This window comes from Rhinolophus sinicus, linkage group LG01 (genome assembly GCF_036562045.2).
Source record: "Rhinolophus sinicus isolate RSC01 linkage group LG01, ASM3656204v1, whole genome shotgun sequence".
Taxonomy (NCBI): domain Eukaryota; kingdom Metazoa; phylum Chordata; class Mammalia; order Chiroptera; family Rhinolophidae; genus Rhinolophus; species Rhinolophus sinicus.
In genome coordinates this window covers 52687317-52702533 of record NC_133751.1, presented here as the reverse complement: position 1 = coordinate 52702533, position 15217 = coordinate 52687317, and the positions used below count along the sequence as shown (strand labels likewise).

Sequence of the window (15217 nt, the reverse complement as noted above, 5' to 3'; positions counted from 1 at the left end):
AAATCCTTTAATGGTTCTCTTTTGCACTTAGAATAATATTAAAACTCCACCATCGCTTACAAGTGATCTATGCTTCTGCAACTCTCTCTCCTTAGTCTCACTTGACTTTTTTTTTTTTTTGGCATGACACACTCTTCCTCCTACTTCACTCGTGACTGGCTTCTCAAAATTTAGGTCTCAGCTGAAAAATCCCATTGCAGAGAGACCTTCCTTGACTAATTTATCTAAAGGAGTCATGCTTCTATTCCAACCCCCGCATGTTCTTACAGTATTGTTTGTCCATTTATTTCTTCATAGCACTTAGCACAGTTTGAAATCGTTTTCATTAATGATTTATTTACTTAAATCTTGTCTCCTTGGATGCAACTGTAAGCACCTAAAAAGTGGGGACTTTGTTTTGGCCATGTGTGTATTCTCATCCACTATGACTGTCTTGCACAGATTCAGTGCAACATAAATATTTGCTGAATAAGTGAATGAATGAAATAAAAAATCGGGGTATGACCAGAGTACCAGGCCTACGTGTGTTTTCTTGAAGGGGAGGATGGTGTATTGCAAAACTTCTAGAAAAGTTTTCATAACGGATAGGAGGAAGTTATGCTAGAAAAATAGGATGCAGGCCAAATCCTGGAGGTTCTTGAATGTTACGGCACATAGTTTCTGAAATCTCTTTTGTGGTCAATGAACAGTTACTGAAGATTTTTAAGTAGTCAGTGTGTACTTTTGCAATGTTCTTTTATTACTTACTGGCTATGGAAAACCATTTGTGTGTCAGAAGAGTCTCATTCACTCACCAGTGAACAGAGTAAGTCGTGAATGCCAGCAGGGTGTTGATTTAATCAGTGTTCATTTCTTTTTCCATGCAGCATGACTGCCACGTACAGTCGTGCTTCTGGGCTGGCAGGAGAGAATGTTTGTGTTAGTTCTTCACAGCCTGAGATAAAATGACCCAGTGCTTCTTGAAGGCATTTCTTACCACTGTTTCTCATATCTCAGTGGAACCGTTGGCTTCCTTAAAAGTGTGATACCATCTTGTTGTCAAATCATTTCCCTTTCCTCAGTTCTTTATTTTACAATTTATTTTTCTAATGCATAGAGTTACCTTCACATTAGTTATCCTCTCCTGTGGTTTGTTTTATTTTGGTCTTAAGGGAAATCCAGTTTGGAGCCTTTAAATGCAATCTGTTCTTTGTTTGTTTCAATGGAGCAGTGGGTAGATCCTTCCTTAGCTGAAACCTAGTACTTAAAAGGCCTTGTAATAATCTCCATCCAATAATATGGCATTGTGTGTAGCACACACATGTTCACCTGGACTTTTCCTGCCATTTCAGATGTGTGTATCTAATTTCTAAAATGGACTACAAAGATATTGAGCTTTCAGGTAAAATAATGGCCTGTTGTATAGAATCTGTCAGCCAGTTCTAGTTTCCTAAACTGGTTCACAATAATCTAAAAGCATTGCTGTTTCATGAATAAGTTTTATGGTTTAACTTTAAGTCATAGAATCTCTTTATACTTATATATTGGGGATGATGGTATTATATTCAGTAGTGGGTTATAAATGGGGATAGCACCAAATAAGCCAAAAAAAAAAAAAAAGTGGTCAAATTTAACAACAGAAACTAGTTTATCAACATTGTGTGACGTTTTTAAGAGCTACTGAAACACATTCATCGATGAGAATCAGCACTGGAAGCTCTCAGTGGGAATAATGGTTTCCCAGATGTTGTTAAACTTGTTTCTTTTTTTTTAGTATATTCTAGCTTATGAAGCACATAAACGTGTAAGAAAACTTTTGATTTGTGTGTAAAAGATTTACTTGTTAAAAGCTGTTTTTCTTCTCTTTTCTTAGACCTATCCTAGGCATTATCTACATGTAAAGTAGATGGAAAACAAAAAGATAAGTTATATGGACCCTATCCTCAGAGAGCTCTACTAGAAGAAACAAACTTAGGTAGAGAGAACACACTGCAGAGTATGTAAGTGTCAGGAAAGGAACAGGGATACGGTGATGCTGTAGTGCATTGATTACAGCTATAGGGTTGAGGGAAGGATTTCTTTGAGAATTTAAGTTTGGCCTTAAACAGGATATGTTAAATTTCTGTAAGAAAAGACCAAGGGACATTGGATCTCTAGGTCAGTGGAACAGCCTGAGCAAAACATCAAGGTAGGAAAGCAAAAACACATAATTATTGATTTATGTTCTATGAACTTTAATGGCTGGTGCTATTCAACCAGAGTGCGTTGGTTCTAATCTGTTTTGTTCATAATTAGAGTTTGGCTTTTAACCGGAGGCGGTTTCCACCAGACTTAAGAACATTACTATATTTTCATGAATTATCTGTCTGTGAGTTACAGACTATACGCATCATTAATGAGAGCATATTTACATCCTTGAAACTCATAGATCATTTATAAATTCTATTCTGTTGTTTATTATATTAGGGTTTTAGTGATTTCTGAATCATATTCATATATGTTATACAATTAAATCCTTCCAAAAACCTGTGTAGTGGGGGTTTATGAGCATTTTTTCTTTCTTTTGAAGAACTGAGGCACAGATACTTAAATGACTTTTTTCCAGGTTCACCTGATCAATAAGTGTAATCACACAATTTAGAACCTATTCTTTTTCCTCTATACCTATATACTTGTTACAATGTAGATGTCCATAAAATTCATATTTATCTGTGTTGTTATGTGAAAAATTGAGAAAATTTAAATTGAGAAAGAAACCAGATCCAAAATTAGTAATATATATATATTGAAATAATTATTTAAAGTTTAACATGTGCTAGTCTCTGTTTTAGGGCCTGCTATACATATTTAATTTGCAATTGTAAACATAGGCCTAGTTCTTTTTTTTTTTCCTCTCCATTTTTTTATTATTAGTGAGTTTCAGGTGTATAAAACAACATAATGATTAGACATTTACACATCTCACAAAGTGATAACCCCAACAAGTCTATTACCCATCTGACACCATATATAGCTATTACAATACCATTGACTATATTCCCTATGCTGTATTTTACATCCTGTGACTATATATAAGTATAAATATATATATACATATACACACACACACACACACACACATATATATATATATGTATATTTAATTATAGTTGACATTCAGTATTATTTTATATTAGTTTCAGTTGTATAGTGCAGTGGTTAGGCATTTATATAACTTAGGAAGTGAGCCCCCCAATTAAGTCTAGTATCCATCTGACACCATACATAATTTTTACAACATTATTAACTGTATTCCCCATACTGTATTTCATATCCCCGTGACTATTTTGTGACTACCTATCTGTACTTCCTAATCCATTCTCCTTTCTCACTCATGCCCCCAACTTTCTTCCCATCTAGCAACCATCAGTTTGCTCTCTGTATCTATGAGTCTATTTCTGTTTTGTTTGTTCATTTATTCTGTTGATTCCACATATAAGTGAGATCATATGGTATTTGTCTTTCTCAGTCAGACTTATTTCGCGTAACATAATACCTCTGGGTCTGTTCATGTTGTTGCAAATGGTAAGAGTTCCTCTTCTGGGGGCACCTCCACCACCGAGTTGTCCCTCCCAGTGTTCAACCACTATCTGTGGGTTTGGGGTCAGCCCGTTTCATGTCTCCCCCCTTCCTACCAGTCTCAATGTGGCCTCTTCTTTATATCCTTAGTTATAGGGGTTCTCTTCAGCTAATCTTTAGATGATTCTTGAGGTTGATTGTTCTATAATTTATTTGTAATTTTGGTGTGATCCTAGGACGTGTTTACCTAATTCACCATCTTGGACCTCCTCCCAAAATTAGTGATTTTGACAGCCAACATAATTCTGGGAGCACAGAATTGAAAGCAAAGATAAAAATATCAGGGAAAACTGATTTCAGAGAAGATTTAATAGAAGGAAGGCCAGTAGCTAAACATATGTAAATTAAAAGGGAAAGGGGAATGTTTTACTATTATTAGACAAATTTAAAGATGTCAGTTCTTGAAATAGGGCAGTTTATGTTTTCTGTGATGAAGACAAAAATTCTTTATAGATAATGAGATGGCAGTGACTGGGGAATTGGGAACCTCATACCTCTTTCTCTGTCTTACTCATACTTTAGTGGCCAGACTGTCAAAGGTATATTCAGTGGACTCTTATATGCCATTCCCTGATTTCATGTTTTCTTGATCAATAACAATGAGTTTTTATATCTTTATACTTTAAAACAGACTAAACAAAATTTAGGTTTACCATGAAAAAGACTACTAATGTGAATATTAATTTTTCTGATATGTGGCAAATCGATCCATCTACCGACATCCTCCATAACTAAAGCATAGGGCAAAATATCTTAAATTGAGTACATTTAATTCCAATTTGTTAAAAAAAAATGCACCACTGCATGCTACATAGAGAGCAGTGTATTAAGTGGCTTAGAACGAGATTTTTAGTGTCTATGTTGTGGTTATTAATTTTTTTTATTAAGGAGAATCAAAGTTGTAAGTTTAGAATCAAATACCTCAATCAAAGGAGTGTGGTAGAGCATTTTATGTGTTGTATTTAGCATCTGTCTTATGTGTTGGAATAACTTTTTCTAACTTTGTATTCTTCACATTCTAAAGCCTGGTAGTAAAGTTGTTGGAGTGAGCATATAGAATCCCATCCTTTGGAAAGTCATATGTTTGTTTATACTCCGTTGTCAGAATTAAAAGCAAAAGGAACAAGAAGAAATGAAGAGAAAATAAAAGACAAAAATGTTGAAAATGTGAATTGACAGCATTGACAGATTATTATTTTGATTAATCATAAAAAAAACACAAACAAACCAGAAGCACATAGATTCAATTTCCCAGAAAACAGATGGCTTAAAAGAGGGGTAGAATGAACTTGGAACAAAGCACATGTATCCGTTCTCACCAAAGCCAAAATAGCCACATATTTTCGGAGTCCTATAGATTAACCTCCCGCCCTTTAGGATGGAGTTTGAGTGCAGTGAATGTGAACTGGAACACAACCCTGCCGCTTTCAAGCTGTGAGAGGTTGGCCTGGTACCGAGCCTGGTTTAGAAATATTTGCCTTCATTCTGTCCTTTTTTTCTTCATAGCTTAACCAGCTGGAAAAGGCAGTAGAAGCAGCCCACACATTTTTCATGGCCAACCCTGAGCACATGGAAATGCAGCAGAACATTGAGAATTACAGAACGATGGCTGGCGTCGAAACATTCCAATTGATAGATCGAGAAGCCAAACCACACCTGGTGAGCTCTGCAAACCCCTGCCCGAACCATGTGAAGCTTAGTGCTCCTAACTTTCATTTGGCTCAAAGCAAATTGTGATGGCTATCTCAAATTGATTCCCGATTTACAATATAGTAACGTTTTTTATACTTTCAGAGTTCTCAGATGAAATATTGTAATTACCAGGGTTGAAAAATTTGAGAGACGATGAAAAGTAATTTAGAAAATCAGTATGATAGGGTGAAAAGTAGAATATGATATAAAAATCTGTAACCCTCTCTAAGCTTCAGCTCCCCCTCCAATACTTGTTATTTTACACATATGCGTGGGACTTGAAGATAACGTGAATTGTGCAGGTTACACTGTGGTTTCCTGGCTTCAAGTCCAGTGGTTCTTCCAGTGTACCTGTACTTTCAAATTGTTTTTGTTGTTAAGGCATATAATTATTTATTTAAGTGAAAGCTTACTTAAAATCACAGTAGTTGAAGTGGCTTCTTTGACAGTTGGAGACGTCACCATTATCAACATGTTGCCTCTAAGATGATTGAAGAAAAGGGTAGGAGAGGAGAGGAAGAAGGTTTTAGATGGGAGCCTTTTTTTTTTCTTTATGTTGGGATGGGCCTGGAAACAGTTGTCATGTCCACCCCACATTAACCTTCTGCATTTTGTTGCATGGCCCTGCTTGCATCCAAAGGGGTTAGAAAGTACAATCTTGAATGTGTTCAGCAAGAAATGAAATTGATTGGTGCCACAGAAGTTGGCTTGCTCTGTAAGTCCCTTCTCCTTCACAATTAGTTGAAGGCAGGGAAGTTAAGTCTAACGAACCCTGATATTCAAGTACCCCGTGGGTGCTCTTTGGGGGAAAAAAAAAAGATTTTTTGTTTGTTTGTTTCTTTGCAGGAGAGTTACAGTGCTGGAGTTAAACATTATGAGGTCGATGACTTTGAGCTGGCTATCAAGTACTTTGAACAAGCTTTACGAGAATATTTCAGTGAAGATACAGAGTGCCGAGCCCTGTGTGAGGGGCCTCAGAGATTTGAAGAATATGAGTACTTAGGGTATAAAGCTGGTCTCTATGAAGCCATTGCAGGTAAAGTTTGTTTTTTTCCTTTATTTATTTTATGATTACAGAAATACTACATGCAATCTGTAAAAACATTCCAACAATATAGAAGTAAGTATGTATTGTAAAAAGTGAAAGATTCTCATATATCTAAATCATCTACTTTCTATAGATAAATTTATTAGTTGAAATTTCAGTGATTATCCTCTAAAACTTTTCCACCATAATATCGAAATATGTACGCATTTATTTATAAGTATTTTATTTTTTATTTTTTATAAGAATAGAATAATACTATAAATACTAATTTCAGCATATTTTTGTTTTTGTTTAATGCTTAGCAATATGTTGTGGACTTCTCATGTAAGTACACGTAGATCTACTTATTGTATTTAATGGTTGCATAATGTTCCATCATATGGGGACAGCGTCATTTATTTGGCCAATCCTTTAGTGAAGAGTATTAAAGAATTTGCTATTTATCGTAATTATAAACGATGTGTACTTTTTGTATACTTCAAAGAATATTATATATAAAAATGTAATACAAAGTGGTATTTAAAATAGGTAATATGCATTATACATTAATTAGAGAGATTGGTAGTTAACCATTTATGGTAGGTAGGAAGTGAGTTCTCTGCTGCTTATGAAATAAAACACAAAAAATACATTCTAGCTATATGAATAATATTATTGTAAAAAATAAAACTGTTTGAAGAAAATGCAGGGGGTTATTTGTACAATACCGTGTTTCCCCAAAAATAAGGCAATCAGCTCTAATGTATCTTTTGGAGCAAAAATTAATATAAGACCCGGTCTTATTTTAATATAATATAAGACCAGGACTTACATAATGTAATATAAGTCCAAGTATAATATAATATAATATAATATAATATAATATAATATAATATAATATAATTTAATATAATATAATACAATGTAATACCAGGTCTTACATTAATTTTTGCGCCAAAAGACGTGTTAGAGCTGATTGTCTGTCAAGGTCTTATTTTCGTGGAAACAGGGTAGTAGGTGAGGAAAGCTCTTCTTAGCAAGACAAAAGACAAGCAATATGAAGAAAAAGATAGACTGTATGTAAGATTTATAACCACAAGAGATATAGTAAATCAAGCTGATTTACAAATGACAATAAAAAATTGCAAAGAAATTACAGGCAAAGAGCTAATATCATTAATATTTAAAAAGAGCGTGTAAATTATTATTAGTAGTAATTTATTTGTTATTTATTAGCAGTAATAATAACATTTATGTAGCAGTTAAAATATACAAAGCACTTCTTTATATCTCTTTTAATCCTCGAAATAACTCCTTGTGTAGATACTGTTGTTATTCAATCTCTTCTTCCTTTTCTAAATGAGGACTTTGTACCTCAGAAAGGGTAAGCAGTGTGATTTAAGGTGAAGCTGGGAATCAAGATGGCTTTTCTCACTCTAAAGCCCATGCTTTAAAGGTCTATACAACTGAGAAATGGGGAAAAGGTAATTTATTCAATAAGAAATGTTTAACAAATATTTGTTGAGTGCTTATTGTGTTCCAAGTTACCAATATATGAAAAACAATGTTCAGCTTCACATAAACTTGTAGAAATGCAAATTAATGAAGTTAATATACTGTTCCTAACTTCCAATGTGTTCTGCCTTGATAAAAAGCACCGCTCACCTGGTAGCTCAAATCAAATACCAAGAAGTTACCTTGCAATCGAAAATTTCCTTCAATTCCTATTCCCCTTTGATTTGTTACCAGACTTTGATAGATGCTACCTCCTAGTAGCATTTAAGGTTTCCTGGTTCTTTCCACCCCTTTCGCTATCACTCTGGTTTAGATCAACAGTATATTTTCACTAAACCACTGTGATTGTCTCCTTTCTGGTCCTATGTCCTGTTCGGGTTTTATTCTGTACCTGGACAGAGCAGTCCTTAAAAAACAAACAAGCAAACAAAAAGGTCTGCTCACAGACATGCTGGAAATCTCCCATTGGCTTCTATTGCACTTGGAATAGAACCTAAAACTTTTATTAAAGACTTTCATGACTGTACATTTGTGTGTTTTCATCCCCCCTCTTTTTTTTTTTTTTGTTCTCTCTGTAACCCATTCCTACTGCACTTCTTTTAATTCCTTGGATATGCTAAGCTCATTTCCACTTACCAACCTTCAAAATGGTCTTTTCCTCTGTCACTTGGCTAATGCCCTGTCTTGTTCAGTGCTTAGTCCTCACTCAGTGCCTAAGTACAGTAATTGCCAAATAGTGAGTGCTTAGTAAATATTTGTTAAATGAATGGGCTGAATGAATGAAGGGGATGACCTAGCCATCAATCATACTGCAGTTTAAAAGGGTTAATAATACTCCATATTTGTGAAATTGTAGGCCATAAATTGTTCAAGTCCTTCAGAGGGGCCATTGGGGAATAGCTCATTAACTTAGACGAGGAAGTAAGACTGAAAATCAGTGCGTCAAATGACCAATTTGCCATGCACTCGTTACCCCAAATCAACTCAGTTCCCCTAAAATCAAAACCAGTATCTGAATTATTGAGGATTTTTTTCCACAACATTGTGTTTCACTGGGCCTCTGCCAGAGCCATTTGCCTGCATTTTTGTGAGCACAGCTCATTTGAATGTCAGTCTCATGTGTGTTTTACATTTCAATTGCTGAATATGTCTCTACACTTAATCTTTTATTTGCAGATGGGCAGGCTTCTCCTTTATTATATAGTTCATAGTCTTGTGGTTTTGTGGGGATATATATCCTGCCTCCATTCCTATATTTGCCTCTATATCTGCCTCTACCAGTGGCCGCTTAAACAGCCTTGGCAAATGTTCTAGACCTAGTTTAGGAAAATTGACTGCCAATTCCCCACAGATTAACATTTAGTAATTTGCTCAAGGTCACCACAGTATGTGGGTTGCTGGAAAAGAATAGCGGTCTCCTAACTCAGGCCCTTAATACTTAACTTCTAACACCATGACCCCCACTTCCAGTAAATAAAAGTGATTAAAAAATAATGGCCCCTTTATTTCAATCCAAATATTATACATTATAGAAATATATAGTAAGTCTTCTTGGGAATTTGAAGCATATCCAATTTATTATGAGAGGTAAATTTTTAAAAGTATTCCCACACAGTGTCTTGGGTCTCAAACTTATTAAAAACATATTAATTGCACAACAACATTTGATATAGAAAAGAAGCAAGGAATACTATTACATAGTTAGTATTCTAACTATGTAAATTCTTGTTTGGTTCAAAACTGTCCTAAATTAGGAGTAAAACTGGCTTTTAGAATACAGAATGTATTTAGAAAGCCAGAATATTTGAATTTTAGAGTTAGAAGAACATTAAAAATTGGAGAAAAATGCAAATGGCTTCTGAATGCACTTATTTATTATTAGCAATGCTTGTTGAAAGCCCTAAAGGCTATCAAAATGTCACTTTTATTTTGCTGCTATTCATAGCTTGCTTTGAAAATACTTTTACTCAAATTTTGAGTTCTTGGTGGGTGTTTCCCACCTTTCCTTTTGCTTGTCATTTGGAATTAGGAGGAGTGTGTATTAAAAGGTAAATGGCCAATTAACTAAGAGAAAACAGTTGAGGGTTGTTTGTTGTTTTCTTAAGAAATAAAATAGCTAGCTATTTATTTCTAATATGGCAATCAAATAAACAGAACTCATTCATTCTCTCACATTCCCCCAACTGGAGTTAAGAACCAATGGATTGTGGGGATTCTTCTAGCTGTGTTACGTGGGATTTACTTGGCCAGGCTATATGGAAATTAACACATTTTCCTTCACAACAGAAAATTTATATTTTCTTCCTGTTGTGTTTTGGGCTCTGTCTTCAAGGTCATCCAGATACAAGCTAAGCTCTGCCTGACAGAGAACCTTATGAAAGGAGGCAGTTGTGGTAAATTAAATTGTACAGTCATGAAGTTAGATGATTTTATCATCATTCTCAAGGGAACCCACTCACTCAGCACAATCATGAATGAACTGTTCTCTTTCTGGAAAAGACTACCTCCATCTTCATTACAAAAATCAAAGCTGAGGAAAAATGTACGAAGTACTTTTTTTCTCTGGTTCATTAGCCACTGTGTTCCCTCAGCTCAGGCTATGATAAGCTAGAGCCCAGAGCGAAAGGGAGCATGAAAACCCCCACACTTTCAGATCTTGGCCTGTTTGCAAGCAGGAAGAATGGAAACAAAGAAAGGGAAACAAAAGCGAAAGAGGCAAAGTGCTTATTCAAATTCTTTAGCTTTCATCCTTCTCCTACCGTGCTTCCCCGAAAATAAGACCTAGCCAGACAGCCAATCACCTCAAATGCGTCTTTTGGAGCAAAAATTAATATAAGACCCGGTCTTATTTTACTACAAGACCCGGTCTTATATAATATAATTAATATAGTATAAGACCAGGTATAATATAATATAATACAATATAATACCGGGTCTTATATTAGTTTTTGCTCCAAAAGACACATTAGAGCTGATGGTCCGGCTAGGTCTTATTTTCGGGGGAAAACAGTATCTTACCAGTCCCTAGGGTATTAGGAGTTACAAATTTAAACCAATTTGTAACTAGGTAGAATAGGTTCCTAATCAATAGATGCAAAAGAATAATTTTGTTTCCTTTTTAGGAAAAAGTTGCTTGAAAATGTTAACAAGCAGAAAGTATTCCTTCATTTCTCTGCAATGAACTCCCCTCCTACAGGGTAGTTCCTTCCTATCAACTGGTCCTAAGGTAACCAGAATCTGAATGTCTGATCCTGCCTCCAGGACACTTCGGGCTATCTAAATATCCAAAGAGTAGCCCTGAAGTTGCTAAATATAAGAAAGTCAGCTGTTCATCTGTTTGTTTGTGGGGTGAAATGGCCTGTCACTTTCAGGAGATGTAGAAAAAAGGATACCTGGGAGAGAAGAGTACAATACAGAAAAAAGATCAGGAGCCAGAAGATCTGGAATCTGCGATTCATTCCTCTAGTGATCACCAATTAGGAGTCCGTGGCAAGTCACTTAAGTTTCTTTGTGAAAAGGATTTCTGGCCATGAAGTGAGGATAATACTGGTATCATTCTCAGAGTGTGGTGAGATGAGGCATGCCCTGTGGAACTGTGGCTCTGACTGAAGTCTGGACATTCAGCAGACTGGAGGGACCCACTTGTCGGCTCCTGTCTTCCAGATCATTACATGCAGGTGCTGGTTTGTCAGCATGAATGTGTGAGGGAACTTGCCACCCGCCCTGGACGCCTCTCACCGATTGAGAACTTTCTTCCCCTGCATTATGACTACCTACAGTTTGCCTATTATCGAGGTAAAGCGTGGGTGATCCGTGAAAGCCTTTGAGGGAGGGGCAGTATTGCTTATCATTGTAGAGTTTCTTATCTCACATCACTGCAGCTCAGGACAAGAAGAGCAGAAGGTGAAATTACAAGTGGGAAAATGCTGTAATAATGTCCTGAAAATTATACTAGACTGACATTTTATATGATTTTTTTTTAATTTAATGTTTCCAACTTAATTTAAAAGGTAATATATTCACAAGTTCAAAGACCAAATATCATAAAAAGCCTCCCTTTCTTCCTTTTCCCCACAACCCAAGTGCATGCCCTACAACCCACTTTCTTATATATCCCTCCAAAAATTTCTTATAGAAACAACACATACACACACACACAAACACACACACATACTGACTTATTTCCCCCTACTTATACAAAGAAGATAGCATATTATTTGCACTGTTCTCTGCATTGTTTTCTTCACTTAATAGTACATACCAGATTTTTTTTCAGTAGGTTAGACCTGTGAAATTACCATTTGCTTAGGTCAAATTTTGGTAATTTTGCATGGTTCAACCTAATTATATCAGTACGTAGAGATCTTCCTCAATTTTTCTTTACATCTGCGTATTATTGTACTATAATTTATTTCATGTGACTCCTTATTGATAAGCAGTCTATTGTTTATAATCTTTTGCTGGGATAATCAACAATTAAATGAATAAAATTTTACATATGTCATTTCACATTTGCAGATCAATATCTATAGGATAATTTTCTAGAAATACAATTGCTGCATCAAATGGTTTCTTCATTTGTGATTTTGATAAATGTTGCCAGTTTTTTCTCCACATGGAGTACATTTTTCATTGCTCATCAGCAGAATGCATTATCAAATTTTCAGATATTCCCCAATCCATTAGGTGAAAATTGATATCTTAGTATAGTTTTAATTTCCATTTATCTTATTAAGAAACCGAGAAAGAGATTGGACATTTTTTCTAATCTTTAAAAGCAATGAATAGAATTCGGATTACTGAAATTGGTCTTAATGATCATATTGTCAGACTCAGCACAAAAGTGAGAATTAACTCCTAAAATTCTACTCTGTTTCCCTGTATAAAATAATGTAGGTTGTCGACAGACATCTTCCGGTGGAAACTTTGGATAATTTACGCAAAACATCTAGCACCAAAGCAGACCAACAGTAGTACCTTTGGAATACCTGAAATTGTGTCCTTCCTTTTACCTGCCAGTATTTCTGATTAACTCTGCCTCACCTTATCTTCCCTCTTCTCGATGTTTAATGCTGACCTCTCATAGATATTTTGACGTATCCCTCATAAATTCTTTAGATTGACCTAGGCTGACCCTAATGCAAATCTTCCATCTTTCAGTTGGTGAATATGTGAAAGCCTTGGAGTGTGCCAAGGCCTATCTTCTACTCCATCCAGATGATGAGGACGTCCTAGACAATGTGGATTACTATGAGAGTCTGTTGGATGACAGCATTGACCTGGCATCCATCGAGGCCAGAGAGGTGAGACCAATGTCCTGAGAAGAAATTCCACATTCTGCTTAGGTGCTCTGGGGAGAGTTGGGGAAAATAAAACACTGCTCTTAAATATGTCTAACAATTTAGTGAAGTTTCTAGAAATCATTTTTTAACTTTAATTATTAATGCCAGAAGCATATTTTTCTCATATGTGCTAGCTTGTAAAAATCTGTTGAGATGGACACAATTTTTGCAGCCCTGAATATATTTTTTGTTTTGTTTTTTTCATTTTTTGTTTTTTTTGTTTTTGCTTATTTGTTACTGTCTAATGAAAACTACTTCCACTTGAACATTTATCATATCTCTTAACTGTTATTTAAATATAAATTTTCTTTCATTTTTTTTCTCTAGGACTTGACAATGTTTGTGAAACGTCATAAACTGGAATCAGAACTAATAAAATCAGCTGCAGAGGGTTTGGGATTTTCATATACTGAACCGGTAAGAGCCAAGAGGAAAGAGGAAATGTTTTTTAAAAGAACCATTCAATGGACATTTATTTATGCTTTTATTTCTGAGCCCCACTTGTTGAAGGTTCTAATTCCCTACTAAGTTAACAAAAACTGGGGAGGTGTAGGGAGTTATTTGCTCAATATAAGTGATAAACTTTAAAAGACTTTAATAGATTTCCATATCAATGAGATCCTAAGTCAAAAGCAAATATATTTCGGTAGATGTGTTTTGTACATAATGCTTTTGCCTCAGGTGTGTTTTATTTACTAAATTCTGGATGCAATATTTTGTATTTTTTAAAAACATTTCTCTTAAATATTTTAAACATTAAAAAGACTTCAAAAGAATTCAAAGACATTAAAAAGAATTCAATCACAATTGTACTTCCCAACGTGCTGACTTTTCTTTACTTGTTGCCTTTTCATTGTTGTTCATATGAAGACATACCTTTGGCAGAACTAGTACTATGGTATAGATAAGAGTTCTGTTTTGATTTTTATTTAAGAATCATAAGGAATCGCTATATTTTTACAGCTTCTAAAAATATTTTTTAGCTAATCCATACATAGAATTAATATACAAGAAACTCTTCTCCTGATGCTGGACATTTGATTTATTTGATTTGTTTTTGTGTTAAACTTAATGTATTACGCATTTTTCTCTCGGTAGAAATATACCATTTGAATAACTTCCCAAAATGGAATTACTCTGCCATCAAAAGATATGAGAAGTTTTAAAGTTCTTGAAATAGCTTTTATAAGAGTTTTCTGACATCTTTACTGCTCCTAGCAGTGTGTAAAAGTACCAGTTTACTACAAACATTTCAGCAATGAGAAATAACATTTTAAAACCACTGGTATTCATCGTATACAAAATTGTATATCATTATTGCTTTAATTTGTATTCCTTTTATATGACCAGAAGAAATAAACTTTTCATTTTTAATTATTTTATTTACTTTTTTAAAAGTATTTTTATTAATTATTTTTTCTCTAATTTGAATTATCTGGATATGCTTTTTGTTCATTTGTCTGTTGGTTACTATATACATTCTTTATGTGATTTACATGTCATATGTTTATAAAAAGCACTATTGGTAAAATACCCTAAAAAAAGTATGTTTTTTGTTTTTTTTTCTGTCTTAGTTATATCATGTTTTGTTTGCATATTTTAAAAATTAGAATAATTTCAGTATACCAATTCTAATGTAACATTCCTAATAGTTTTATCTGGTCCTACTTATGATTTTTTTTTCAAAACTGTGTTATCCCAAAAGACCCCAGGAAAAAATGACTTAGTCACTTTATTATCCTGTAGAAATGGTTAATCAAACTGGACTTGTTTGTTCGTTTTATTCACAAGGCATACGAGAGTAAGACTGAATGATCTTTCAAATGTCCTCCTGCCACCAAATTCTAAATCACTTTCTTGGACAAAAGATTGGATGCCCAGTATAATTCCATGCTATTTTTACAAAATCGACTTGTGTATCATTTTGTCTTTGCCAAAATTCAATCAACCTTAGCCTTTTATTAATTTTTTAAAATAAAAGACAAATATTGTATCTTTATATAATATGCAAGTTTCCTAACATTTTAGGTCTTTTGAGTGTTTT

The 15217-nt window shown here is 34.5% G+C and overlaps 1 protein-coding gene across 1 annotated transcript in view; it reads left to right on the top strand.

The window, feature by feature from the left end:
* P3H2 (prolyl 3-hydroxylase 2) overlaps positions 1-15217 on the top strand; it is a 140405-nt gene that overhangs the window by 103403 nt on the left and 21785 nt on the right. Inside the window, exons 2-6 of the mRNA XM_019743152.2 lie at positions 5104-5256; positions 6136-6325; positions 11495-11626; positions 12992-13134; positions 13501-13590. Of these exons, the coding sequence (XP_019598711.2) occupies positions 5104-5256; positions 6136-6325; positions 11495-11626; positions 12992-13134; positions 13501-13590 (708 nt within the window). The remainder of the gene's footprint in view (positions 1-5103; positions 5257-6135; positions 6326-11494; positions 11627-12991; positions 13135-13500; positions 13591-15217) is intronic.